Genomic DNA, 26,981 nt, shown 5'->3' with positions numbered 1-26,981 from the left:
GTAAGTGCAATAATAGAGTCATAAATAAGGACTAGAGTGGAAGAGAGAGGAATAAATATGAAAACAAATTCATAATGTCATTTTGTTCACATAACCAGGAGCTGTTATGGTTTGTAAGTTCTGTGAAAGCAAAGACCTTTCTATTACGTAGGTACTTCAAAAGTGTAGGTCAAATAAATTCACACTGAATACACCACCAGATTCTTCTAAAGTAACAATGTATGCCTGAAACCATCCTACAGAGAGAGTCCAAGATAGAAGTAGATTTATTTTTCTAAATGTAAAACCACCATCTTGGTGTGGCCGGAAATACACTGGAGTAGGAATAAGAGAACCTGAGCTTTACTCCTGACCTGTCCCCAGTAATCCGAGTGACTTAGGACAAGATATTTCACCTCGCTGGGTGTCACTTGTGTCTTCTCTAAACTGAATAGATTGGGCTAGATGTCCCTAACTTTTTCTCCTACTCTTACAATCTATAATTCTCTGGGTCAGAATTCATTTATTCCTTCAACAGGCATATAGTAATAGAATCTGCAGTGTGTGTGTCACTATAACTTCTGATTTGTGTATGTCACGGATGTGACATATGACATGTGACATATGACATATGACATGTGACATTACAGCTCATGCTCTGTAAGCTGGAGTTGGATGATTTCACAGCCAGAGTCAACAAAGGTGCTAACCTCCCAAGGTTAGCACCCTGTGATTTTCTTTCCTACTTCTTTAATCCTGGCAATACTGGCATGGAGAGATAGAGAGAGACCCTGCAGCTCTTTGAGCATTCCCTTGGTCACGCGGGCAAGCAGGAATCCACATCACACTTGGCATGTTTGTTGATAGTGAGAGTCTGGAGTGACTGAGTGATGATTGAGGCTGAGCTAACCTGACAGCTTGAGAGCTTAAAAGCATCGATTAGCAAATGTGCAAGAATCTGACCTTCTAAATGCCTCTATGTTGTGGTTTTGGTTTCTATAATGAGAGTTAAAAAAAAAAAAAGAAAGAAAAGGAAATCCTATTCTTCCATGCTTCATAGTAATTATTCTCCCCAAACAAAAAGGGGTAGGAATTAACAGGAACCCGTGAGAATACTTTTAAGAATCTTACACACTCGGGACTACACTGAGGAGGATAAACTCCAGGGATAGAGTTCCATGTGTGTCCTCAGCATATATTCTCACATTTAGCAGCTTTGAAAGAGGCAGCTTCCAGTGAAGGGAGCACAGACACATTCTGTGTTGTTCTTACCATGCTGTCCATAGATACTCATATTGCACTTTTTAATTAGGTGACAAAGCAGTCTCATAGACATGGTAGTTGGTGCTAATGAAAATTTGCATAAAGAACCAAAGGAAACTAAATAGATGTGAAGATCATCATTCTTCATGTTTTATTTTTATTTGTAGTAATAAAAAAGTGTGAATTAAAAATCTAGAGAAAAATAACAGTTGACGTACTTTTTAAAAGTGAAATACACTAAATAGGAAGGCATGCTTTGAAACACAAAAAAGTACCTCAATTTTGAGAATATGTAACGATGACAGACACATAATATTAATCTATCCTAACTCTGTAGGCCTGTGATGAGTGGGCTACAACACAATTAGTGCTGGTTATGCTCATATTTTTTTTTGTAAAATTAAATTCATGTTGTTTAAAGAACATGATGATAATGCTTACAGCTGCTTTGCTTATCATTATAAATCTGAATATGGAAAGAAGAGATAACTGCCAGGGAAAGGGACTCAGACAGTATTATGCACTTTATCTCTACTTAACCATTTGCAGTCTCATGAACGTGGTTTATCACTGGCGCAGTTTATCAGATTTGCTTCAATAGGTCAACTGTTTTCACAATCTCACGTACCTGAATAATTCTCTCTTGAACTTAACTGCTCTTCTGCTTTCTATTTCTTGTTTTCCTTTTTAAACATATTTAGAATACATGGCACTTTAGTTAATGAGAAATGCTTGCAACTTTATTTTTCAGTCCAAAGAAACCATATAATTCACTTGATAAAATGGGATTCTTTTAGTAAATATTTACTCTTCAGTGTTATTTAAATATGTTTATAATAAACTATTTTGATAATATATATTAAAATTGCTAAACATACAAATGACAACAGCAATAACAAAAATTTGTGAACTCTCTGAAGCCTTTTCTGATTAATTTTATCATTTATTAAGAACTACCTAAGAATTAACTCTATGACGCTATTCAAAATTAATTGTCAGCACTTACAAATGTTTTGTATATATTTATGTTCTTATGTTTTCAAAATAATATAGTTTTCTAAGAAATAGTTCTATTTTCTGTTTCTAATTTTCATTTACACCCCCAATCAACTAACACAGTATTTCATACATAACAAAAATTCAATCAATATTTAGAATCATCAAATTGACCAATCATATTGGAGCTGGTATATCTTTTTTTTTTTTTTTAAGAGGGAGAGAAAGAAAGGAAGGACAGAGGGAGAAGAAAAGAGAGAATCTTAAGTAGGCTCCAAGCCCAGTGCAGACAGAGCCTGACACCAGGCTCAATCTCACAACCCCGAGATCATGACCTGAGCTGAAATCAAGAGTCAGATGCTTAACCAACTGAACACCAGGTGCTTCAGAACTGGTGTATCTTTGATTATATTCATTCCTTACCAAAAAGGAACAGTGTCACTGATATTGAACCTATATCAATAGATACAATTCTTAATTAAAAAAACTCACACAATAGTAAGAGATACAAATCCTTCATCTAAAAAAAAATTCTGCCTCTAAAGGAAAAGGAAGATTAGAGCTTGGGGCTATTGACTCATTTTTTATATGTTAACTCTTTGCAACCTTTGTTAAGTTGGCTACTTTTTATTGTTACCATACTATGAGTTATAGATATCTCACAAATAAACACGTGTGTGGGGCGCCTGGGTGGCTCAGTCGTTAAGCATCTGCCTTCGGCTCAGGTCATGATCCCAGGGTCCTGGGATCGAGTCCCACATCGGGCTCCCTGCTCAGCGGGAAGCCTGCTTCTCCCTCTCCCACTCCCCCTGCTTGTGTTCCCTCTCTCTCTGTGTCTCTCTCTGTCAAATAAATCAATAAAATCTTTAAAAAAAAATAAACACATGTGAGAAAAGAATTGATTTACTATCAATGATTTATCAATTCTATAAGTGTGTGAGCACTTTTGAATAACGCTATTTATGCTTTGCCTTTATGAAATCCAGCAGCTACTTGGTATTATATACACCATAATAATTATACACCAGACAAACAGATGATCAAGCAACTTATTAGAAGTGTGAAAGAATTAGAACGTGTAGTTCAACATAAACACAAATAGTGAAGAGTTCCTGAATAAATCATCAGAATAAAGTATGACTTACTGTAGCAGTCAGTTTTAAAGCACATTCTGAAATACATACTAGTGAATCAGAGTAACAAGGAAACCCTTCACTGACTTTGATAGAAAACACTGTGTTTTCTTCTTTGCATTCTCTAGAGCAACTAGCCTTGCTTTACACATAGTAGATGCTTAAGAAACATGTGTTGGATGAATTCCGGACTGCATAGACACAGAGTCTATGCATGTAACGTGAATTATGGAATAAAGAGAAACACATAGTCTTGAGGAGATAGAGAGAGAGGATGGATGGTAAAGTCAGTTTCACAATGATTTCTCAGTAATGATGATGCTACCCCTCTACCAGCCGCTTAGCAGGGCCCTACGTGCTCTGTCTCTGCAGCCAGCTTATTGACTGTGTGCGTCAATGCAATGTAGTGCATAAAGAACCAAGAAAGTGGGAGGTGGCATTTTCCTAGAAAACTGCTAAGAAGCAGATAGCTTACATTTTCATACATGGAGGCTGCGTGGCTCCCACATGAAGTTGAATTATTTGTAAAAGCAATCCTAAAACTGACAATTTTTCTTTTACCAATAGATCTGGTCCTGGTGAAAGATTAGTTAGATTTAAAAGAAATATGGAAGGGCCCCTAACGTCTGCCTTTGCCTCAGGTCATGATCCCAGGGTCCTGGGATCGAGCCCCACATTGGGCTCCCTGTTCTGCGGGAAGCCTGCTTCGCCCTCTCCCACTCCCCCGGCTTGTGTTCCCTCTCTCGCTCTGTCTCTCTCTGTCAAACAAATAAATAAATAAATATTAAAAAAAAAAGAAATATGGAGACATATTAAAGACAGAATCTGTATAAGCATGTGATAAAAATTGCTTTTCCCTTTTTATTTATACTATCTGTGTTTATACATGCATATTAGGGTTTAGTTATAGGGTCTTAGATTATGACTGCTCTTGGTTTCTATCTCCCTAGATACCCAGTGCCTTACTATTTTACTGCCAGTTAGTGCTCACACTAAATGAGAGTCAAAATGATTAACACTGAGAAGACACCAACAATAAAACAGCCTCCTCAAAGCAAAATTTCGGAACCAACCAAACCAACCAACCAAACCCCAGAAAAACAAAAAATACACTTAATCCGTAAAACAAAAAATGTTATTGAAGTGAACGAAACTATTGAATAAAAAAAGTTTGGGCTAAATGTCAGTTTTAATACCTCCACCAGAGTTCCTAATACAAATTAGGTACTGGTTTCTTTCCTTCCACTACAGGACAGAATGTTCAGCGTTACCTGCCAGAGAGGGTCTTTCTGCTCAGGGAAGAGCTCAAAGTACTTGTGTGCTAGTTGCACTGGGGGCAGAGTTTGCAATCTCAGGTTGGTCCAGCTCCGCACGAAGTTGGCCAAGTTCACGAAGGTATATAACCCCAGGCGGTCATTCCCATAGTTCGACAAATGGGTCATGAAAATGCTGATCTGAAAGATAAAAGATAAATAAAAATGACCATAAAATATAACATACTTAAGTTCAGAAGCGGCATAGAAGCTCTAGGCAGGACCTCACCTAACCTTGGAATTTCTTGAGAGGTGTAATTATCATTTGAGGTGGTGTTATAAACTGAATTGTGTTCCTCCCAAATATATATGTTGAAACAATAGCATCCAATGTGACTTTTTGAAGACTAGGTTTATAGGAAGGTAATTATGGTTAAACAAGGTCATAAGGGCAGGGCCCTAGTCCTGATAGTTTTTTTTTTTAAGATTTTATTTATTTATTTGATAGAGAGAGTGAGAGCGAGCACACAAGCAGTGGGAGCAGCAGAGCGAGAGGGGGAAGCTGGGAAGCTGAGCAGGGAGCTCCACACGGGGCTGGATCCCAGGACCCTGGGCTCATGACCTGAGCCACTCAGGCACCCTGATAGGTCTTGAGCCCTTATAAGAGGAAGAGATACCTGCACTCATTCTCTCTCTCTCTCCCTCCTTCTCTCCCCTGCTCCCTCCCTCTCTCCTCCTTTCCCTACCTCACTTCCCCTCTCTCTCCCTCCTTTCCTCCATCTCTCTCTCCCTCCCTCTCTCTTCTCTGCATTCTTCCCTCTCCTCTTCTACCCCCATCTCCCTCCCTCCCTCTATCATAGCCAGAAGGAAGCTAAATTTGCTGGCACCTCAGTCATGGACTTCTAGCATCCAAAACTGTGAGAAAATAAATGTCTGTTGGTTAAACCACCCAGTCTGTGGTATCTTCTTATGGCAGTTTGCACAGCTAACACAAGCGGAAAGCCACACATTTGATTTCTATTTTAAAATCACTCTTAAACTCACTCTTAAGATGGAAATTGAAGTTGCATTTTTCTTTCCCCCCTCACTGTTCATTAAAAATATAGTTAGTTTCCATATTAGTTTTTCCCTATTGTAGAATCAACATCATCAAACCCAATAACCTAATAACTTCCAGGCTAGTGAAGAACCAGAATTAGAAATTAGACTAGTTCTAAAATAAAACAATTGTTACAGATCTTTACTGGTTTAGGTATGTACATAGATTGAATTAGATTTAGACTCAAATTGGAATTAGACTCAAAGGTCTAATGAAGAGTTACTGCAATAAAGAAATTGTTAATGTTTGCATTGAAACTGATTGCATTTAGCCAAAAAACTCCTCCATACTTATTAATCCTTTTGCAATATTTCCTATTTCTATATTAACTCTAAAAATATCATAGCATTTGGTATTGTATTTTTGTAGATCAGAGACTAAGAAAAAGTAAAATCTAGGTTGATTGCTCTGGAAACAGCAACAAAAATTTTGAATATGATTACAGATATAATCTGATATATAATCCATCAGAGATTGCAGTTGGAATATTAAAATATTAAATGAAGGAGAATTTGTATATTCTTGATCTAAATTGTAGAGATTGCATGTAGACATGACTAATGCAAGTCATAAAAAGGGAATTAATAATTTTCTACCATACACAGTATTTGTACTTGTTCCTCAATCTCATTATATTTGCATGTATCTCAAAAATTCATTTTATTACTTATTATTTAGAACTATAAATATTTCAGAGAAGTTAACATATATTTTATTAACTTCATTGGAAAAGTAACAGTAATAGAATGTTAGAAATAATAACATTAAAACAAATACAACATGTGATGTTAACCAGAAAATAATATCCACACGTCAGTATATAGAAAGTCAAGTATTGCATGGCTAATTTTTTTATGGATGCTTACTGCCTCTTTTTTAAGGGTTTACATTTCTTGGTGTGCTTATTTGGGTTGTTTGAACTATTGTGAAAATAAAAACCGGTTTGTAGTAACCATTCCAATATCATGTCATTGCAACCTGGTTAGAATGCTAGCCATGCAATAAAGATTATACATTGCAGAACTATTGCGTACAAGACCTAACATGTCATTGGATAACTGCAAATGTCCAAAGAGGATACTTTTGGTGTTAAAGATAACAAGGCATTAGCTTGTTCCAGAATTTAAAAAACAAAATAAAACAAACAATAGGCTGGCAAAGTATTGCCAGAGTAAGTTATAAGTTAAAGATATCAGGTTCATTGAATGTCCTTTTTACCTTGGAAAAAAAACATTCTCTTTCAATGTGCTATGTTAGAATGCTGAAAAAAATTCTCTGAGGAAAGCCTATTAAAATGATTAGAGATACTCCTCACCATGGATGAAGGTGGGAAGGAGAGTGGGAGAGCTTGGCCCATTGTCCTTCATATCCCTGTATTACATAAAATAATACCATAAAATAATTACAAAAAATAATACCATAATAATAATAATAAAGTATATAATGCTTACTATGTGCAAGGCATGAATCTAAGCCCTTTATATATACAAAAAGTTTAAATACTTTAACAGATAATTCTTATGAGGTAGATACAGTTATTGTCCCTTTTTACAGATGAAGAGACTGAGGCAGAGTTAAGGAACTTGTCCAAGACCCACATCTAGTCAAAGGCAGAGCAGAATTTAAAACCCAGGCCATCTGATTCCCAAATCTGACACATGATATATCTGACACCTTCACCCAAAGAGTTTAATACATAGAGTTTGACATCCATCTTTTTTCTTTCCTTCTGCTTTTTTTGAAAAAAAAAAAAAAAAAAGGCAAAAACATCTGTCTATAGAAAAAAGTGGAAAATCTAAGTAATATCTTGGTAACTTAAAGTTTTTTCTTTTCTTCTTTTAAATTGGAATGACAGAAAATAAATTATTTTTGGAATCTTACATGAAAACTTTTAAAACGATGAATTATAGTATTTGAAAGAATATTACTGATTGCCTGCAGATTTATCTTTTGAAGGCAGTATCACCCCTATCATATTTCCAGTCCATTTTTCCCTGGTGGGGTGTATTCAAAGCTCTTTATTCTAAAGGTCAGAAAAGAGAAAGGCTATTTTAAAGAAGATTCTTTATATAGCTTGTTTAGATAGAAATTTAAATCAAATTCCCCAAATGTTTGTTGATACAATATTGTTACTTGAGATTCATGTAGAATCATTTGAACAGGCTCGGGGGATCTATGTCTCTCAGTAATTTTTACATCGGCTAACTTCTCTCCCTCTAAGCTTCCCGCCACTGCTCCCCCCCACCGCCCGCCCCCAAATAGGAAGTGTCCTTTTGGCAGGACTTAATTACAGAGTTTCTAGAACATAACATAGTATCAGTAGTTGATGACCATATAATTGCAATTGTTGTCATGAGAACTCCTTTATAATCACCACAAAATAATGTGCATTTGATCCCAATAAGTATGCATCTATCTCATGTCACTACTGTAATTAAGAAATAAGACAGTATAAGTAGTGTGCTTCAGGATAATTATAGTTTCTCAGGACTGAAATTATTATGAAAAACCAAGCTGCCGGCTAAATGCCTGAAGAAATATAATAATGTCCTAGAAATCTACCACCTGCCCTCTAGCATTATTATTTTAAGATGGAAGTTTAAGGCACCTGTGAGTGTCTAAAATCTGACAAAATTGTAAATAAAAATACTACTTGGAGAGTACTGTAAAGATTATTTTTATATCACGGGCAGATGTATATTATCATTTCATTAGGGTATTAACATAATGCCTTTAAAAGATTTTTGCCCCAGACTAGTTTTAAGTCATTTATGCAGAATTTCCTTAGGAGAACAAGCCTTGTTTTCTAAATGGAAGTATCAAACTTAATGCTGGGCAAATGGAAAAAAAAATCTGCCTTTCGAGGGAATCAGAGTCTGGAGACGTGTGGTTCTAAGCTGAGGCATGCTTCTGCATTTAAACGTCCCTCGGCTGAGAACAGAAGGAGCGCCCTGGCCATGATGGCTGCCGTCACTGTTGTACGGGGCAACCTGTTTACCTGCCTTACCTGTTAGAAACAAATTAGTGCTGGGACATGGTCAACTGACTGCACTTTAAGAAGAAAAACTCTGCAGGCACAGCTTAACTGTGCATATCTGACTTGCTAAAAACACCTATTGTGCAGAGAGAACATTTTAGTTTTAGCATTGCTGGACAAATGACTTGCTTAAAAAACAAAACCTATTCGGAGAGTGTAGGGAGAATAAGACAAATTACGAATCGCTGTAGTTTGAAGTATAAAGAAGGGAAGTCAAAGAATGTGCAATATGAAATAGCAGCAAATTAATTTTTCACAGGCTGGTGATATATTGCTCCTATTTTTTACATGACCGTGCATGTCCCTCTGGTTATCCTGCCCTTTTTATTTATTTATTTTGAGTGTTATTTTCTTACTTATATAGTAAGAATACTCTTGCTCAATACTCCCCAAAGCATCACCTGGAAAAGGTATGACTATCCTCCACTCGTGCAAATGGTTAGAGATGCAACGCATAGTACCTCACGATATCGCGCCTCAGAGATGCACATTGATTCACTCATTCCACCAAGACAGGCAAGGACATCATGTTCAATGAATGAGTTTGAGAATAAGATATCAAGTGCTAATGTCTGCAGGCTGACTGTGGCAGGCCTCCCAGGGAGTCCCTGAGGTCTGGGAGCCTTGGCTTCTGTCATCAAGCGGCCTCTGGGCTGCCTCTCCATTACTTTCCACACTTCCGCTTAAGTCCCTCCCTCAACTCGCGACATTCTTAACTCCCTTATAACCAGCATGAAACAAGTCTCATCACTTCCTTTTATCTGGTGTAAAGCTGAAAGCCAAACTTGAAGGTACTCTCATAGTCTAATTATTCATTAGAAACAAAACAGCTTTTCTGAACGCTAGACGCAATATGCTTCCGCCAAATCTGAGATCATTACCTGTGAAATAAATCCACTTAACGATGTAACTATAGTCCAAGGAAAAGGGAGGATTTAAATACAGTAATATATAAATCTTGATAGTAAGGAATTGGAGAAAAATAATTGAACTCTATGGATAATCCTTAAATATGGGCAAAAGGACTGTCATAGTGACAAATGGAAAAGTATTATATAAATGTGGGCAAGTGGTTATCCTCCTGTTTAGTTGCAAATTATACAATTTGTTATTTTGTAAGCATTTTACTTTGCCTCTTATGAAGTCACTAACATCCAAAATAATGGAGAAAGAAAAAAGAGAAAAATGAAATAAAAACACAAAGGCCTAATTTTTATTCATAAAATGAAGCAACAGCCTCCTCTGAATTGAGTTAAAATATTTTCAGACTTCTAATACCAGAAGAGCTTCCTTGCTTTTCCTACTTGTATGACAAACAGAATGTCATGGTAAATTGTGTGGATGTTAATATCCATAGCCACAATATCGAATACAGTATCTTAAATTAGAATATCAAATCATTTTTCAGAGCATACATTTTTACATGAAGCAGACATTAAGTATTTGGATATTAGTGCTGTGCTTTATAGTACCTTTGAAAAGCAAGTCATTTACAGAGTAGTCAGATACATGTTCATCAGAAAAAAATACATTATTGTAACAAATACAGAAAGAAACAATAGCTTCGCAGAACAAGAGATACACCCCTCTTTAGGGCAGCATGCCCTATGTTCATGCCACAACATAGTACTTTTCAAGATAAGCACTCAATATTATCAGTTAGTTTCCATCTTTGCTTCTGTGGTCCTGCTGGTGTGCCCCTTTTCAGAATGATTCCATTGTGTTTAAAAATATGCCCCATTAGCTTGTTAAATTATCGATTAGGCTTTTAGTTCTCATAAAATGTGAAGATAGATGGAATATAGGGGAAGACATCCCTGACTGCCCATCTGATGGGCTTTGGCATTCTACTCATATTTTTCCTATAAAAAGCAATTTGTGTCTTTATTTTATTTTGGATATAGGCTGGAACCACACAGGAGATACTCAGTGTCAGACTGTGAGTGTCAGACATTACCAATGTGAATGTCAATATACTTCTAGATTTAAACACACACGACACACACAAAAATAGCCCCACACGGGATATAATAATTATAGACACCCCAAGTAATACCTTTCAAGTCCTGGGCAACTAATAACTTGGTAAATGTTTACATCTATGTTCTCAGATACCAAAAGTAAGGACTATTTACTTGAACCTAATATATTATTCTGCCACTCAATCTAAAAGACCATCATTAGCTTGGAATTCACTATTGAGATATACCACTTTATTTTTTTAAAATGTAACACATACTGAATAATTGGTCAATGGTTCATCTTTTTTTTAACACACTATGTTGTTGAATCATAGTGTTAATTTATTTGTATAACTTTGCCATATGGTCCTAGGTTCTCTTTTGTTGTATTGCTTGATTACGTACTAAAAAACTATCCAATTTAAGAAAAAAAGGAAACAAGGCCCAAAGGGTTCCAGTGATCCTTGTGAGGTTATACAGGGACTCCCAGAAAATCCAGTGCTCAAAGATAGGGCATGTGAATTCAGAATCAGTGCTCTTTCCCACATAAGGTTCTGCCAAAGGCTTTGGCAACAAGTTCATCTAACTTCCTTGTATTTCCTGCTTTCTCTCTTTTTATCATTTTAATTACCTGGTAGATTTTATTTGTAATAATGTTAGGTTAAAACTAACAACATTTCATTGTATACTTTTCCTAGAATTGGCCCAGTAACATTTCATCTACATATTTTTATATATTTTTTAGAAATGGACAAAATAAAAGTCAATATTTCAATATCTACATCTCTACACACATGTACATTTCAACTGATAATTGACTCTGAACATTTCAAGATAATATAAACTGAAGAGAGAAATTGTTATCTCATTTGGGAAGATTAAGATGTTTCTTAATGGAAATGTGTCATAGAACTAGAAAGTAACTCTAATCTTCCCATCTTAAAGAAACACATTTGATTTTAACAGGCTTGTCTAAGAACTATTCTTAGAAAGAGAAAGAAGAGTAGAAGGAAAAGAAAAGAAGGAAGGAAGAAAGGAAGGGAGGGAGGGAGGGAGAGAGGGAGGAAAGAAGGGGGGAAGGAAGGAAGGAGAGAGAAGCACAGGAAAGCTCCCAAATCAAACATATCTTATCATCTGTAGGTCAGATGGACAGGGGGAAAAAATTAAGCTACTAAGAATGATTTAGTTCATGTCTTTAAATATCCACAGATTAAACTTCAACTATTAATTCTCCTACTCAGGCTACTTCACTAAGTAAAGGAGGCTCTTGCTCTATGTGACTTTCAGTGTGGTTTCATGTAAAATGTGCACCACCACAGGCATTAATAATTAATTACTATTCTTTTAGTTGATGTTTTAACATCCCATACCTTTGTCTATTAAAAGGAAGACTTGCTTGGGTGTGTGAAAAAAATTAGACCTTTGTTTTTAATTTGGAGCAAGTTTAATGAAGAAAATAATGCCAATCAAACAATGTAAAAATTAAGAGATAGTGATTAAAATATTATTATTGGAGTCTTTATTTATTGCATAAGTCAGAAAATATAGCAAATGATTTTCGGTTGCTGGTATAATTCACATTGGTTTGGCCTGCCTACAGTGGGACAGTACCAACATGAAATCTGGAACCAGAATGCCTGGGTATGAGGACTATCTCTGCCTCATTGTACCAATTAACTTCCCTGAATCTCAGACTTCTCTACTGAAAAGGAAAACAGTGACTTAGTGTACAGGTCTAGGTGATGCTCAATGGATTGGGGTATGCTGAAACATTTTTTAAAATAAAAAACATATGAAAGTTATCATCATCATGCATATTCAATTAAAGTAACTTATAGGATAGTTAACATATCAAATACAATTTTAAATTATTTGATTTATATCTCAGAGATAATATATTTTTAAGTAAATTTGGTATTTCTTTGTTCTGGTGAAATCAACTGTAAATATACCATGTTTATGATAATTAACATGTTTTCCAGTTAAACCAAAAAATGCTGGATACATGTATAGAAAGTAAAAATTACCAAGTTTAATACCTAATACATGAAGTTCTTTTGTAGTCTTCATGTTATTTCTTAATAAATGCAAGTCTTATCCTCCAGAATCACCTCTGACAGCTGCAGTTAAAAATCAATATGGGGGAGATTGTTAAATGGAATCCTTTGTTTCATTTCAAGAAGTGCAATGAGTAGATTATAGAAACAGACATTACTCAAGGGTTATAGTGCAATGAACTGATGTTTCTTTGCCTTATTCCTTCACACTCTAAATCAAAGAGCACCCCCAACCCTCTCCCCATCTCCTTGCCCTCCACGACACTGACAGATTATGGATTTGTTTGGTTGTTTATTGTTGCTTCCCTCACTCGCATGATAGAATGGAAGCTCCTTGAGCCCAGCCACGCTACTGCTGCTGTATCCTCAGTGTTCTGTAAGATGCCTGGCACAAACTAGGTGCACAACAAATATTCATTAAATAAAAAATGAGTTCTTGGTAACATAAACTTCTTTTGCTAATAGAAAATGTGGAGTGACTTAACTGGTTTCTAACTATTCCCCATATTCTAAAGACGTGAGGCGAAAAACAAAACACTATCCTAAAACCCTGGAAAGAGTTGGCATTTAACAGGATATGATGGATTGCTAAATTACATTTTCTTTTTGTGTTTTCCATTTCCATTATCAGGCTAAATGCAACAGAAGTTCCATTCTGCATCTGATTATTTACCGGTGTCCCAGTTTTTCAGTCATAATATTTGGTTAGTGAATTATTAACAAATCAGAACTGTTTTGATTCAAGACCAACTAAAGTGTAAACACTGATCTTCCCGAATAGAGAAGTTGGGCAGTGACTTCACCAAAGCAGCAGTAAATAGGGCAGCTGTTCTAACAGAGAACAGAAGGCTCCTGCTATATTTCAATGAGCAGGAGCTTTACTCTTCATTTTTCTTGTACATTAATAGAGGCCTAAGTCATTAAAAGGCAACTCATGCTCCCAACCATATCGTTATTGCATATATTTGTGTTTGGTTTTCCTTTTAGTAGTCAAGTCAGAACTGAGGTTTTAGATGTCATGGTAATTGCCTTTTAGAATTCTCTGATTTTGAGCAAAGATCTGCTTTGTTTTACACACAAAGAGACAAACAACCAAAACTGTTTCCCAGCTGAGCTACCTAGCATTACTCTCTTTTCAAGAGATCAATCTACTTTCCAACCATGTTGCAGTGATGCCACATAAAAGTCACTGAAGTGCAAAATCATAACCCCAGGAATAATCGTGGGCATGCCAATGGGTAGAGAAAACATGTCCATTAGTCATCAATGTAAGCTGCACTAATAGCCTCAGAGTTCGACAGTTTTCAGTGAAAAAAAGAAAAAGTCATCTCTATTTATCCACTCAACCAATTGACATATATTTATTAAATGTCTACTAAGTGCCTGTCAGTCTATTAGGAACTAGAGATATAATCATGAATGAATTACGCATAGCTTTTTGACTAAAGGTGCTTAGGATCATATGGGGGATATAGAAAAGAAAATAGCAGATTATAATACAATGTGATTTGGAAATCCTGTGATCCTGTGACTTGTGCAAGGGTTCTTGAAAAATGGGACCTTGGAGCTGAGATCTGAAATATGGCAAGTTACAGACACTTCAGGTGAGAAAAATGGGTTGGAGTAGTGGTGGGTGACATATAGCTGAGGTCATGGGGCTTAGATAGAAGGATCTGTGTATGTAAAAGGTGGTTGATGAGAACTGCATTTTAGAAACTAAAACTGCAATGTGACCCATAACAGGTAGTCAGGTAATAAGAGAAAGGAAAAGACCAGTTCATATATATCTTTTAAATTCTTAAAGGGTTTGAACTTTAATACTAAAAACAACAGGGAAACAATGAAGGATTTTGAGTAAGGATGAGACATAGTCAGATATACATTTTAGGAAATTTCTGACTGTCTTACAAAAAGGTATAAATTAGAGATTAGGAGGCTTTTATAGGCATATGATTGATACATAATGATGACCTGAACAATAGCAATGGGAAAGGAGAGAGATTAAGATTCAAGCGATGTTAAGATAGTGAATCTCAAGTAATGATGTCAGCAACATGGCTGAATAAGAGGTCTCTCATTCTTGTCCATCCCCCTCTCCCACTACCCTGCCAACAACAATTTGATATATATCCATAGACAAAGGTAACATTGAGGGAGCTATAGGATCCAGTATCATATGCCAAGGAACCTGGAAGGAGTCTCTCCCAGTAGTGCATCGGGTAGTAGGAATACAGACTTTGGTCCCAACTGTGGACCCTGCAGTGGCCTGTAAACTGGTTTCATCCCCTCTTGGATGTGGTCCAGGAGAATACTCTCTTAGACAATCACCTATAGATAAGAGAGATTGTGAAAGCTGGCTCCCAGTGGAGAAGTTCCAGCCCATCACTGTTATAGCAAAAAAAATACGTTTGGATATGTTGGAGAGGCTAAGAGAAATAGTTTGACTTTACCCACATCATGTCTCCCCCAGAATGGCACAGTCAGGGCCAAGAGAGATTTTCTCAACCTATGATTTCTCCTGAGGGAGAAAGTGAGATGGTGTGAACCAGCACTAGCCTTCCACAGCTGTACAGAATGCTGCCAAAGAGGCCCATTTCCCTCACAACTTATCCAGAGTACTGAGTCATGGACTGTGTGACTGGAAGGTGGGAACAGGCTTGGCGAGTGGCAAGTAAAACTCTTATTTAAAGGGACATGAATCCTTCTAACTGTTTCTCAGACTCCATTGAAAAGCCTGTCCAGCAGCCTCTGAGCACATCTGCCCACAGATTCCCCACCCAAATAGCCCACAGGCAACCCCGGTGCTCTGCATCCCTCCCCTCACACTCTTTCACCCTGTGGCTGTCTCTTAGTGCATGCTCCAAGGGGTGGCAAGAACAAGCACTAAAGATAACTAGTGAGCACATGCAGAAAACGCCAGAATCTGTTGGCCACAGAGAAACCACAAATGTGAGCTTTAGCTCCACCCTTGGGGAAGCAAAAGGGAATCTGTCAGAACCCAGCCCGGTGTGTTACAGGATTAAGAGAAGTCATATAAGTTTAAGAATTTGACCAAAAGAGAGAGCAAGAAGCCTGGAGCAAGTGTGTTCATAAAAAGACTGAGAAAACCTCAGAATTCCGAGCAGAGCTGAAGGATGGCGTTTTTCTCCCAAAGTCAATTAGTGAAGACTGGAAGAGGTGATTATCACTTCAAAATCTGTCAACAGAGATGCAAGAGATAAAAAATCAAGAAAACATGACACCACCAAAGGATCGTAATAATCTTACAATAACTGACCTTAAACACATGGAGATTGTGCAATATTATTCATCCATGAGAAAGAAGGAAATCCTGCCATTTTCGACAATATGGATGGACTATGGAAGTGGGGAGAGGTTGGTCAAAGGATACAAACTTCCACTTATAAGAGGAATAAGTTCTGGGACCTAATGTACAGCATAGTGATTATAGATAACCTCGTATTATATACTTGCAAGTTGCTAAGAGAGTAAATCTTAATTGTTTTCATTACAAAAAAGAAATAGTAATTATGTGAGGTGATGGAGGTATTAACTAACTCTACTGTGGTAATATGTTGTGAAATATGTGTAACAAATCATCACATTGTACATCTTAAACTCACACAATATTATATGTCAATTATAGCTCAATAAAGATGGGGAAAAGGTAATAAATCTCTAATCATTTATTTCTGATTGCTTGTAAGGGATAAAAAAAGAACAGATCAAATATTTTACTCTGTTTCCTGGCTTAGGCAACTGGACGGTTACTGGAACAATTTTAACAAAATAGGAAACAATGAAAGAATGAATAGAACAAAATATTGAGAGAAATAAAAACTTTAAAATAGTGGCTATAGAGAACCAGAGATTTAAAAAGGAAAGCTTAGACTCTTGGTGTGGCTGCTCTGAGAGCCTTGTAAGCCCATAAAAATTTATATAGACTTCAATATGCATGATATTCTCCAGCATTGCACTAGTTGGAAGCCAGCTGAAGATCTGAAGGATGAAGACAGTTGAATTCTTATAGAATTGGGGATTTGACAAATTAATAAAATGGAAGAAAAGCGGGACAAGGGATTTCTTAGTAATTGTTGGAAGACAGAGATAGAAATTATCCCCACCGTCCTTTCCAAAAGTAGTAATATTTTCAATTATTTATTTTAAATATATATATTTATTTATTTATTTATTTGAGAGAGAAAGCACAAGCAGGGGAAGCATCAGAGGGAGAGGGAGAAGCAGACTCCCTGCTGAGCAGGGAGCCCAATGTGGGGCTCAATCCCAGGACCCTGAGATCATGACCTGAGCCGAAGTCAGGCACTTAACTGACTGAGCCACCCAGGCACACCCATTTTAAATCTTTTAAAGTATATATATATATATATATATATATATATTTTTTTTTTTTTTAACGATTTATTTATTTATTTTTGGGGTCAGAGGGAGAGAGAGAATCTGAAGCAGACTCCCTGCTGAGCACAGAGCCAGATGCAGAGTTCAGTCTCAGGGCTCTGAGATCATGACCTGAGCTGAAATCAAGAGTCTGATGCTTAAATGACAGCCACCCAGGCACCCCTATTTTTATTTTTTAATTAACTCACCTTATGGCTACTGGTTAACCATATTAAAAAAAATACTTTTACCTATAATTTTCTACCAAGGAGCATTGAGAAACATTGACAATTACCCATTTTTAACTCCACAGAACTCGCTTACCTTCTAACTGTTTAAACGGCAAGAAAGTAGTCTGATAAATGACAGCTATGAAATTGGGGATATGCAGTATGCCCTTTTAAAAGAGGAACAAAAGAATAAAGAATTCACTTATGCCGATTCTCTTCTTTCTCCTACCTTTGGAGAGTTATGATGAAGAAGGTGAGTAGGATCCCTGAAAAGGGGGAAAAAAATGACTTCTTAGGTTAGAATTCAAGTTAAAACTATATAGAAGGATTTTTAAGCTTCTTTCTAGGTCTAGCTCAGTTTTCCATGGTAAGACTCATAAATTTCTTCTGGGTCAAGGTGACAACAGGGAAAACATCTTGGCTTTAGTTATTTTGCATATAATTACAAAGAGAATTTCCTTTGAGGCAAGGGATTCCAAAGAGCAAGAGGCTTTAGGATGTGTGGTTTCAGTGGCAGCTGAAGGTATTGGTGAAAGAGGTTGAGTAGAACTTGGATCTCCCATATCCATTCTCTGTGCTATGTGATATGGGTGCCAACCATCACTGCTGTGACTTCTAATGAACACACACAGGCCTCCTGAGAGGGGTAGCATTTGAATGCCTGCCATGCTGAGACTATCCTGGATGAACTGGTGTTAAGCAGTGAATTGGTGATTCATGAATAGACTCAACCAGGCCAAAGAAAGAATCAGGGAGTTTGAAGAGAGGTAAGGAAAAGCTTCCCATATAGAAGTGTAAAGAGAAAAAAAAAAATGATGAAAACAAAACAAAACATCCAATAACTGTGGGAAAATATCAGAAAGTATAATATATGCATAATTGGAATACCAGAATAAGAAAAGAGAATAGAGTATAAGAAAATTTAAAGTAATAATAACTGCAAAATTTCTAAATTAATGACAGATATAACACCACAGATCCAGGAAGCCCTGAGAATGCCAAGCAGAATAAATGCCAAATAAATAAACAAACAAATAAACCACACCTATGAAGCCAGAGGAAAACTACAGCTTACCTGTAGGCATACAAGGATAAGAATTACAGTGGACTCTTCATTAGAAACCATGCAAGCAAGAAGAGAATGGAAGAAAATATTTAAAATGTTGAAAGATTAAAAACCAATGATTTAAATTTCAATATCCAACAAAATTATCCCTGAAAAATGAAGGAGAAATAAATACTTTCACAAAGAAAAACTGAGGAAATTCTTTGCCAGCAAACTTGCTGAAAAAAATTTTTAATTAAAAAAAATTAAAGCAGTTCTTGAGGAAGAAGAAAAATGTTGTAGTTCAGAATCTACATAAAGAAGAAAAAGTGTTTGAAGGAATAAATAAAGGTAAACTAAAATATTTTAGTTTTTTTATTCTTAGTTGATCTAAAAGATAACTGTATGCAGCAATAATAGTAACAATGCATTGAGTAACTATACCTTATGAATAAGGAATGGGAGGAGAGAATTGTGAATAATCTGTTACAAGGTACTTGCACTACACATGAAGCAGAATAGTGTTATTTAAAAATAGCCTTTGGTTACTTAAAAATGTATGCTGCAAACTCCAGAGCCATTACTAATTTTTTAAAGAAGTATAATAAAAGGGAAAATAAAATGTAGTCATCTAAAACGCTCAATTAAAACTAGTGAAAACATAAAAAGAAAAGGTTTCAAAGACCAAAAGCAACAAATATAAAACAGTTAAAACATGGTAGGTACTAATCCAACTGTATCAGTAATCCCATTAATTGTAAGTGGTCTAAGTACACCAATTAAAATATAGAGATTGTCAGAATTGATTAAAAACAAAGACCCAACTATATGTTGTCTACAAAAAACTGACTTTACATATAAAGACTTAACTAAGCTAAAAGTAAAAGGATGGAAAGATATACCATGCTAACACAAAGCAAAGAAAGTCAGCGTACTTACATTAACTTCTGAAAAGCAGGCTTCAGAATAAGAAAGATTATAATGGATAAATAGTATATACACTGTGAAGAGTAGACACCAGACTTTGGACACTCACACATATACTCTCTCTCTCTCTCTCTCTCACACACACACACACACACACACACACACATTCAGATATACTCATGTACTCACACACATTCACTTGAACATTCACTCATACACATGTGTGCACATACACACCAACTCCAAGCTACCAGGGAGACAAGTTGACATAGTCAGCACTGGGAGAAGAAAAGAATTTTGATTTGGGTTTAAAATCACAACTTTCAACTTAAAATATCTATAATGTTCTTATAACTGAAAGTGGCTATAGAGTTATGGATTCTTGCTTAAGATATTCTTACGGAATCCTTTACCTCGCAGGAAGCTGCGTTCAATGTAGCTCAGGTGAGAGTTCTCATAAATATATATATTCATATGTTTTTCAATAATATTTCTGTAATGGATCATAGTGATATGGTACCTTTTAAAAATATTTTATCTAAATACTTTAACAGAGGTAACGTTTATGTTAAAACTTGGTTTAACATGTGTTAAATCAATATCTCTTGTATTATTGATTTGAAGTAGCTTATAGGGAGGAACAAGGTATTTGTTCCTTATATGGAAGTATCTGTGGGATTTTTGTTTTTGTTTTTGTTTGCCTTCATTGCCTTTTAGTAGAGAAGTTGTATAAAGGATATGAATGTTTCTCCAGCTTGCACTAAACAAAGCATATTAGAATAAATCTTCTACTGAAACATCACAAGTGACAAATAATATCAAAGTACATATTATGATATTAAAAAAATAGAGGTACTGAAATTTTGATTACAGTGAACCAGGTGGCTAAAATGGGTTTGGTTTGGGGGCCAACCTTACTGTGTGATAGTAACTTCACAGTGGTTTTGCCATGTGTATATAAGATTTAAGAAACTAAAATTTTATCTCACCATTTCACCTTATTCCCCCTTCTCTCTTTTTCTTCTTTTCTACTCTCAATTGTATACTATTATAACTATGGGTTTTGCTGGCCTCAGTATTTTTGTTATACTAGCAAAATGTTCTATAGTTCCCAAGCTGTCAAATCTGATCTGCATGCCAGTAGGCTATATTTTAAAATACATGAATAGCATTGTGAACAAAAACATTCCTGTCAAGTGTTCATTTCCCAGTACCAAAACAGCTCCATCCTTGGTTATCTGTCACAGCAGTTCTTTGAGATTTGAGTGTTTAACATGTGTCATATCCTGATAATCTCCCATTACAGATGATAGTCTGCTATTATAGATTAAAAAGTATAGTCCATTCACTACTGTTGGATCTCCTAGAACATTTGGATCTGGTAACTCAACAAACAGCTGCAATAACACAAAAGGATTGCTGAAAGAGATTTTGGGTTGACAGAGCACTAATTTTAATAATGACAAATTGTCTCACAAATCAACACTTTTCATATTCATGACCCTTCTGCTCCTGAAACAAAGTAATTTACATGCCAGAAAAATGTCTCTGTGTTTTAATTTGGTACCCTTCTAGATATCATGTGTTTTTATTTCAGCACACCTGACATGAGTTAAATATTTTCTTAGTAATATTTATCCAATGAAAAGTCAGAGATTAACATGTGAATGGAATTTTTTTTCGCTCTTCTACATGCCCACTGCACCTTGAACATGGCTTTATATTATTGTTTACTATATTTTATTTTATCTTATTTTATTTCTATTTATTTTTTAATTTTATTATGTTATGTTAGTCACCATACAATACATCATTAGTTTTTGATGTGGTGATCCATGATCCGTTGTTTTCATATAACACCCAGTACTCCATGCAGTATGTGCCCTCCTTAATACCCATCACTGGGCTAACCAATCCCCCCTCCCCCTTCCCCTCTAAAACCCTGTTTGTTTCTCAGAGTCCATAGTCTCTCATGGTTCATCTCTCCCTCTAATTCCCCCCCCCAATTTTCCCCTTCCTTCTCCTAATGTCCTCCATGCTATTCCTTATGTTCCACAAATAAGGGAAACCATATGATAATTGACTTTCTCTGCTTGACTTATTTCACTTAGCATAATCTCCTCCAGTCCCATCCATGCGGACGTAAAAGTTGGGTATTCATCCTTTCTGATGGCTGAGTAATATTCCATTGTATATATGGACCACATCTTCTTTATCCATTCATCTGTTGAAGGGCATCTCGGCTCTTTCCACAGTTTGGCTATTGCGGACATTGCTGCTATGAACATTGGGGTGCATATGGCCCTTCTTTCACTACATCTGTGTCTTTGGGGTAAATACCCAGTAGTGCAATTGCTGGGTCATAGGGTAGCTCTATTTTTAAATTTTTGAGGAACCTCCACACTGTTTTCCAAAGTGGCTGTACCAACTTGCATGCCCACCAACAGTGTAAGAGGGTTCCCCTTTCTCCACAACCTCTCCAACATTTGTTGTTTCTCTCCCTGTCCATTTTTGCCATTCTAACTGGTGTAAGGTGGAATCTCAATGTGGTTTTGATTTGGGTTTCCCTGATGGCTAATGATGATGAGCATTTTTTCATGTGTCTGTTAGCCATTTGTATGTCTTCTTCAGAGAAGTGACTTTTCATATCTTCTGCCCACTTTTTGACTTGATTATTTGTTTTTTGGGTGTTGAGTTTGAGAAGTTCTTTATAGATCTTGGATACCAGCCCTTTATCTGTAGTGTCATTTGCAAATATCTTCTCCCATTCTGTGGGTTGCCTCTTTGTTTTGTTGACTGTTTGCTTTGCTGCGCAGAAGCTTTTTATCTTGATGAAGTCCCAAAAGTTCATTTTTGCTTTTGTTTCATTAGCTTTTGGAGATGTATCTTGAAAGAAGTTGCTGTGGCTGATGTCAAAGAGGTTACTGCCTATGTTCTCCTCTAGGATTTTGATGGATTCCTGTCTCACATTGAGGTCTTTCATCCACTTTGAGTTTATCTTTGTGAATGGTGTTAGAGAATGGTCAAGTTTCATTCTTCTGCATGTGGCTGTCCAATTTTCCCAGCACCATTTATTGAAGAGACTGTCTTTTTTCCATTGCATGTTTTTTCCTGTTTTGTCAAAGATTATTTGACCATAGAGTTGAGGGTCCATATCTGGGTTCTCTATTCTGTTCCATCGGTCTATATGTCTGTTTCTGTGCCAGTACCATGCTGTCTTGGTGATCACAGCTGTGTAATCTAGCTTGAAATTGGGCAACGTGATGCCCCCAGCTTTGTTTTTCTTTTTCAACATTTCCTTGGCGATTCAGGGTCTTTTCTGATTCCATACAAATTTTAGGATTGTTTGTTCCAGCATTTTGAAAAAATGTCATTGGAATTTTGATCGGGATGGCATTGAAGGTATAGATTGCTCTGGGTAGCATAGACATTTTAACAATGTTTAGTCTTCCGATCCTGAGCATGGAATATTTTTCCATCTTTTTGTGTCTTCTTCAATTTCTTTCATGAGTGTTCTGTAGTTTGTAGACTATAGATCCTTTACCTCTTTGGTTAGGTTTATTCCGAGGTATCTTATGGTTTTTGGTGCTATTGTAAATGGAATCGTTTCTCTAATTTCTCTTTCTACAGTTGCATTGTTACTGTATAAGAAAGCAACTGATTTCTGTGCATTGATTTTGTGTCCTGCCACATTACTGAATTGCTGGATGAGTTCTAGTAATTTGGGGGTGGAGTCTTTTGGGTTTTCCACATAAAGTATCATGTCATCTGCGAAAAGAGAGAGTTTGACTTCTTCTTTGCCAATTTGAATACCTTTTATTTCTTTTTGTTGTCTCACTGCTGCTGCTAGGACTTCTAGTACTATGTTGAACAATAGTGGCGAGAGTGGGCATCCTTGATGTTTTCCTGATCTTAAGGGAAAGGCTCTCAGCTTTTCCCCATTGAGAATGATATTCACTGTGGGTTTTTTTAGATGGATTTTATGAACTTGAGGAATGTTCCCTCTATCCCTATACTCTGGAGAGTTTTAATCAGGAAAGGATGCTGCATTTTGTCAAATGCTTTTTCTGCATCAATTGAGAGGACCATATGGTTCTTCTCCCTCCTCTTATTAATGTGTTCTATCACATTGATTGATTTGCGAATGTTGAACCACCCTTGCATCCTGGGGATAAATCCCACTTGGTCGTGGTGGATGATTCTTTTAATGTATTGTTGGATCCTACTAGCTAGGATTTTGTTGGGGATTTTGGAATCCATATTCATCAGGGATATCGGTCTGAAATTCTCCTTTTTGATGGGGTCTTTGCCTGGTTTGGGGATTAAGGTAATGCTGGCCTCATAGAATGAGTTTGGAAGTTTTCCTTCTGTTTCTATTTTCTGAAACAGCTTCAGTAGAATAGGTATTATTTCTTCTTTGAATGTTTGGTAGAATTCCCCAGGGAATCCATCAGGCCCTGGACTCTTGTTTTTTGGGAGGTTTTTGATCACTGCTTCAATCTCGTTACTGGGTATTGGCCTATTCAGGTTGTCAATTTCTTCCTGTTTCAGTCTTGGCAGCTTATAGGTTTCCAGGAAGGCCTCCATTTCATCCAGATTGCTCGGTTTATTGGCATATAGTTGTTGATAATAATTTCTAATAATTGTTTCTATTTCCTTGGTGTTAGTCGTGATCTCTCCCCTTTCATTCATAATTTTATTAATTTGGGTCCTTTCTCTTTTCTTTTGGATAAGTCTGGCCAGTGGTTTATCGATCTTATTAATTCTTTCACAGAACCAACTTCTAGTTTCATTGATCTGATCTACTGTGTTTCTAGTTTCTAATTCATTGATTTCTGCTCTAATTTTAATTATTTCTCTTCTAGTGCATGGCTTAGGCATCATTTGTTGCTTTTTCTCTAGTTCTTTAAGGTGTAGAATTAGTTGGTGAATTCAGGATTTTTCTATTTTTTTGAGTGAGGCTTGGATGGCTATGTATTTCCCCCTTAGGACCGCCTTTGCAGTATCCCATAGGTTTTGGACCAATGTGTTTTCATTCTCATTGATTTCCATGAATTGTTTAAGTTCTTCTTTGATTTCCTGGTTGACCCAAACATTCTTGAGCAGAGTGGTCTTTAGCTTCCAAGTGTTTGAATTTCTGCCAAATTTTTTCTTATGATTGAGTTCCAGTTTTAGAGCATTGTGGTCTGAGAATATGCAGGGAATAATCTCAGTATTTTGGTATCAGTTGAGACCTGATTTGTGACCCAGTATATGGTCTATTCTGGAAAAAGTTCCATGTGCGCTTGAGGAGAATGAGCATTCTGTTGTTTTAGGGTGGAATGTTCTGTAAATACCTATGAGGTCCAGCTGGTCCAATGTATCATTCAAAGCTCTTGTTTCCTTGTTGATTTTCTGCTTAGATGATCTGTCCATTGCTGAGAGTGGAGTATTGAGATCTCCTACAATTAACGTATTGTTATCAATGTGACTCTTTATTTTGGTTAACAGTTGACTTATGTAGATGGCTGCTCCCATGTTGGGGGCATAGATATTTACATTTGTTAGATCTTGTTGGATAGACCCTTTAAGAATGATATAGTGTCCTTCTGTGTGTCTTATTACAGACTTTAGTTTAAAATGTAATTTGTCTGATATAAGCATTGCTACCCCAGCTTTCTTTTGAGGTCCACTGGTATAGAAGATGGATCTCCAACCCCCACTTTCAGTCTGGATGTAACTTTAGGTTCAAAATGAGTCTCTTGTAGACAGCATATGGATGGGTCCTGTCTTTTTATCCAATCTGCAACACTGCCGTTTTATGGGAGCATTTAGGCCATTCACGTTGAGAGTGATTATTGAAAGATATGAATTAATTGTCATCATGTTGCCTGTGAAGATGTTCTTTTTATAGATTGTCCCTGTAAATTTCTGTTGTATATCACTCTTGGGGTCTTTCTCCTTTTATAGAACCCCCCTTAATATTTCTTGCAGGGCTGGCTTAGTGGTCACATATTCTTTCAGTTTCTGCCGGTCGTGGAAGCTCTGCATCTCTCCATGCATTCTAAATGAAAGCCTTGCTGGATAAAGTATTCTTGGCTGCATGTTCTTCTCATTTAGTACCCTGAATATGTCTTGTCAGGCCTTTCTGGCTTGCCAGGTCTCCTTGGATAGATCTGACATTATTCTGATGTTCCTCCCTCTGTATGTAAGGAATCTCTTCCCCCTAACTGCCCTTAAGATGGTTTCCTTGGTTCTAAGATTTGCAAGTTTTACTATTACATGCTGGGGTGTTGGCCTGTTTTCCTTGACTTTAGGAGGGGTCCTCTCTGCCTCTAGGACTCGAATGTTTGTTTCATTCCCCAGATTAGGGAAGTTCTCAGCTACGATTTGCTCAAATACATCTTCTAGTCCTCTCTCTCCACTCCCTCCGGGATTCCAATTATTCTGACATTGGAACAGTTCATGGTGTCACTTATTTCTCTGGTTCTATTTTCATGGATTCTAAGTTGTTTTTCCCTGGCCTCCTCTTTTCCCTTTTTATCTATTATATTGTCTTCCAGGTCGCTTATTCGCTCTTCTGCCTCAGTTACCCTAGCTGTTAGATTATCTAGATTGGATTGGATCTCATTGATAGCATTTTTAAGTTCTGCCAATTCACCTTTTATTTCTGCCCTTAGAGACTCTATGTTGCTATTAATTGATTTCTCCATTCTAGCCATTGTCTTCACAATTGCTAGCCTGAATCTTGGTTATACCTGCATCCATTTGTAAATCTGCAGCATAAGTCATAATCTCTGCGTCTTTTCTATTTTTTGGGGTCCTCTTCCTAGTCATTCTGTTGATGGGTGTTTGAGGGAATGTATAGAGTCCAAATTATTGACCAGAACCAAGCAAGAAGCACCTGTTTTCTTGGGACCTTAGGGTTGCTGGCCTCTTGTTTCCCCAGCCTGTCTTCTGGGGGAGGGGCCTGCCACGCTGTTACTCAGGCAACCCTGTTTGGGCGGAGTTGCCCTGCCTCCCGTGGTGGGGGTTGGGCTCAGCGGGAATCAGTTTTGGGGGCTTTTGTTCTCTGGCAGCTTTCCCTGGCAGCTTTCTGCATCTCTTCTGCGAGCCAGAGCAGAAGAGACCATTTCCAGCCCTCTGCCTCAGAGCAGAGAGACCTCAGTCTGTTCTTCAGTGAGCTCTCCAGGCCACACCATCTCCGTTTCTGTCCGTGCTGCTATAAACTGCAGCGGCCTGGGTTGTACGCCCCTCAGCAGTGCTCCCAGTCCTGCCTCCAGGTCGGGGGATGTCTCTGCCCTTTGTGCTTCTAAAACCGCCAGCTGCTCCCAGTTCACATGTGCGACCCCACCGCTCCGGGTTTCTGTTCTGGGGGCTGCCCTAGAGTCCTTGCCCCACCACTACCGGTCTGCGAGTCTGTGCCCCGTCCACAGCGTGTGAGGCTGTCACTCACCTGTGGTGTAGGATTCCCCCTCCCGCTGCCATATATCCTCTGATATCTTCCTGTGGAACCACGGCTCCCAGCTTCGTACCTCAAAACCAACCGCCTGTGACTATTCTGTTTGTAGAGATCCAGATCTTCTTACATCTCAGGCTGGTTTTGTGGGTGCTCAGAGTGGTCTGG

General features: G+C 37.2%; 1 protein-coding gene across 1 annotated transcript in view; it reads right to left on the bottom strand.

Moving 5' to 3' along the window:
• LOC110575489 (bifunctional heparan sulfate N-deacetylase/N-sulfotransferase 4) overlaps positions 1-26,981 on the bottom strand; it is a 258,954-nt gene that overhangs the window by 33,422 nt on the left and 198,551 nt on the right. The window contains exon 6 of the mRNA XM_021684468.1: positions 4,643-4,825. Coding sequence (XP_021540143.1) covers positions 4,643-4,825 — 183 coding nt within the window. The remainder of the gene's footprint in view (positions 1-4,642; positions 4,826-26,981) is intronic.

The sequence above is a fragment of the Neomonachus schauinslandi genome, chromosome 2 (assembly GCF_002201575.2).
Source record: "Neomonachus schauinslandi chromosome 2, ASM220157v2, whole genome shotgun sequence".
NCBI classification, from domain to species: Eukaryota; Metazoa; Chordata; class Mammalia; order Carnivora; family Phocidae; genus Neomonachus; species Neomonachus schauinslandi.
The sequence above is the reverse complement of the archived record's forward strand: the minus strand, read 5'-3'. Positions and strand labels throughout refer to the sequence as shown.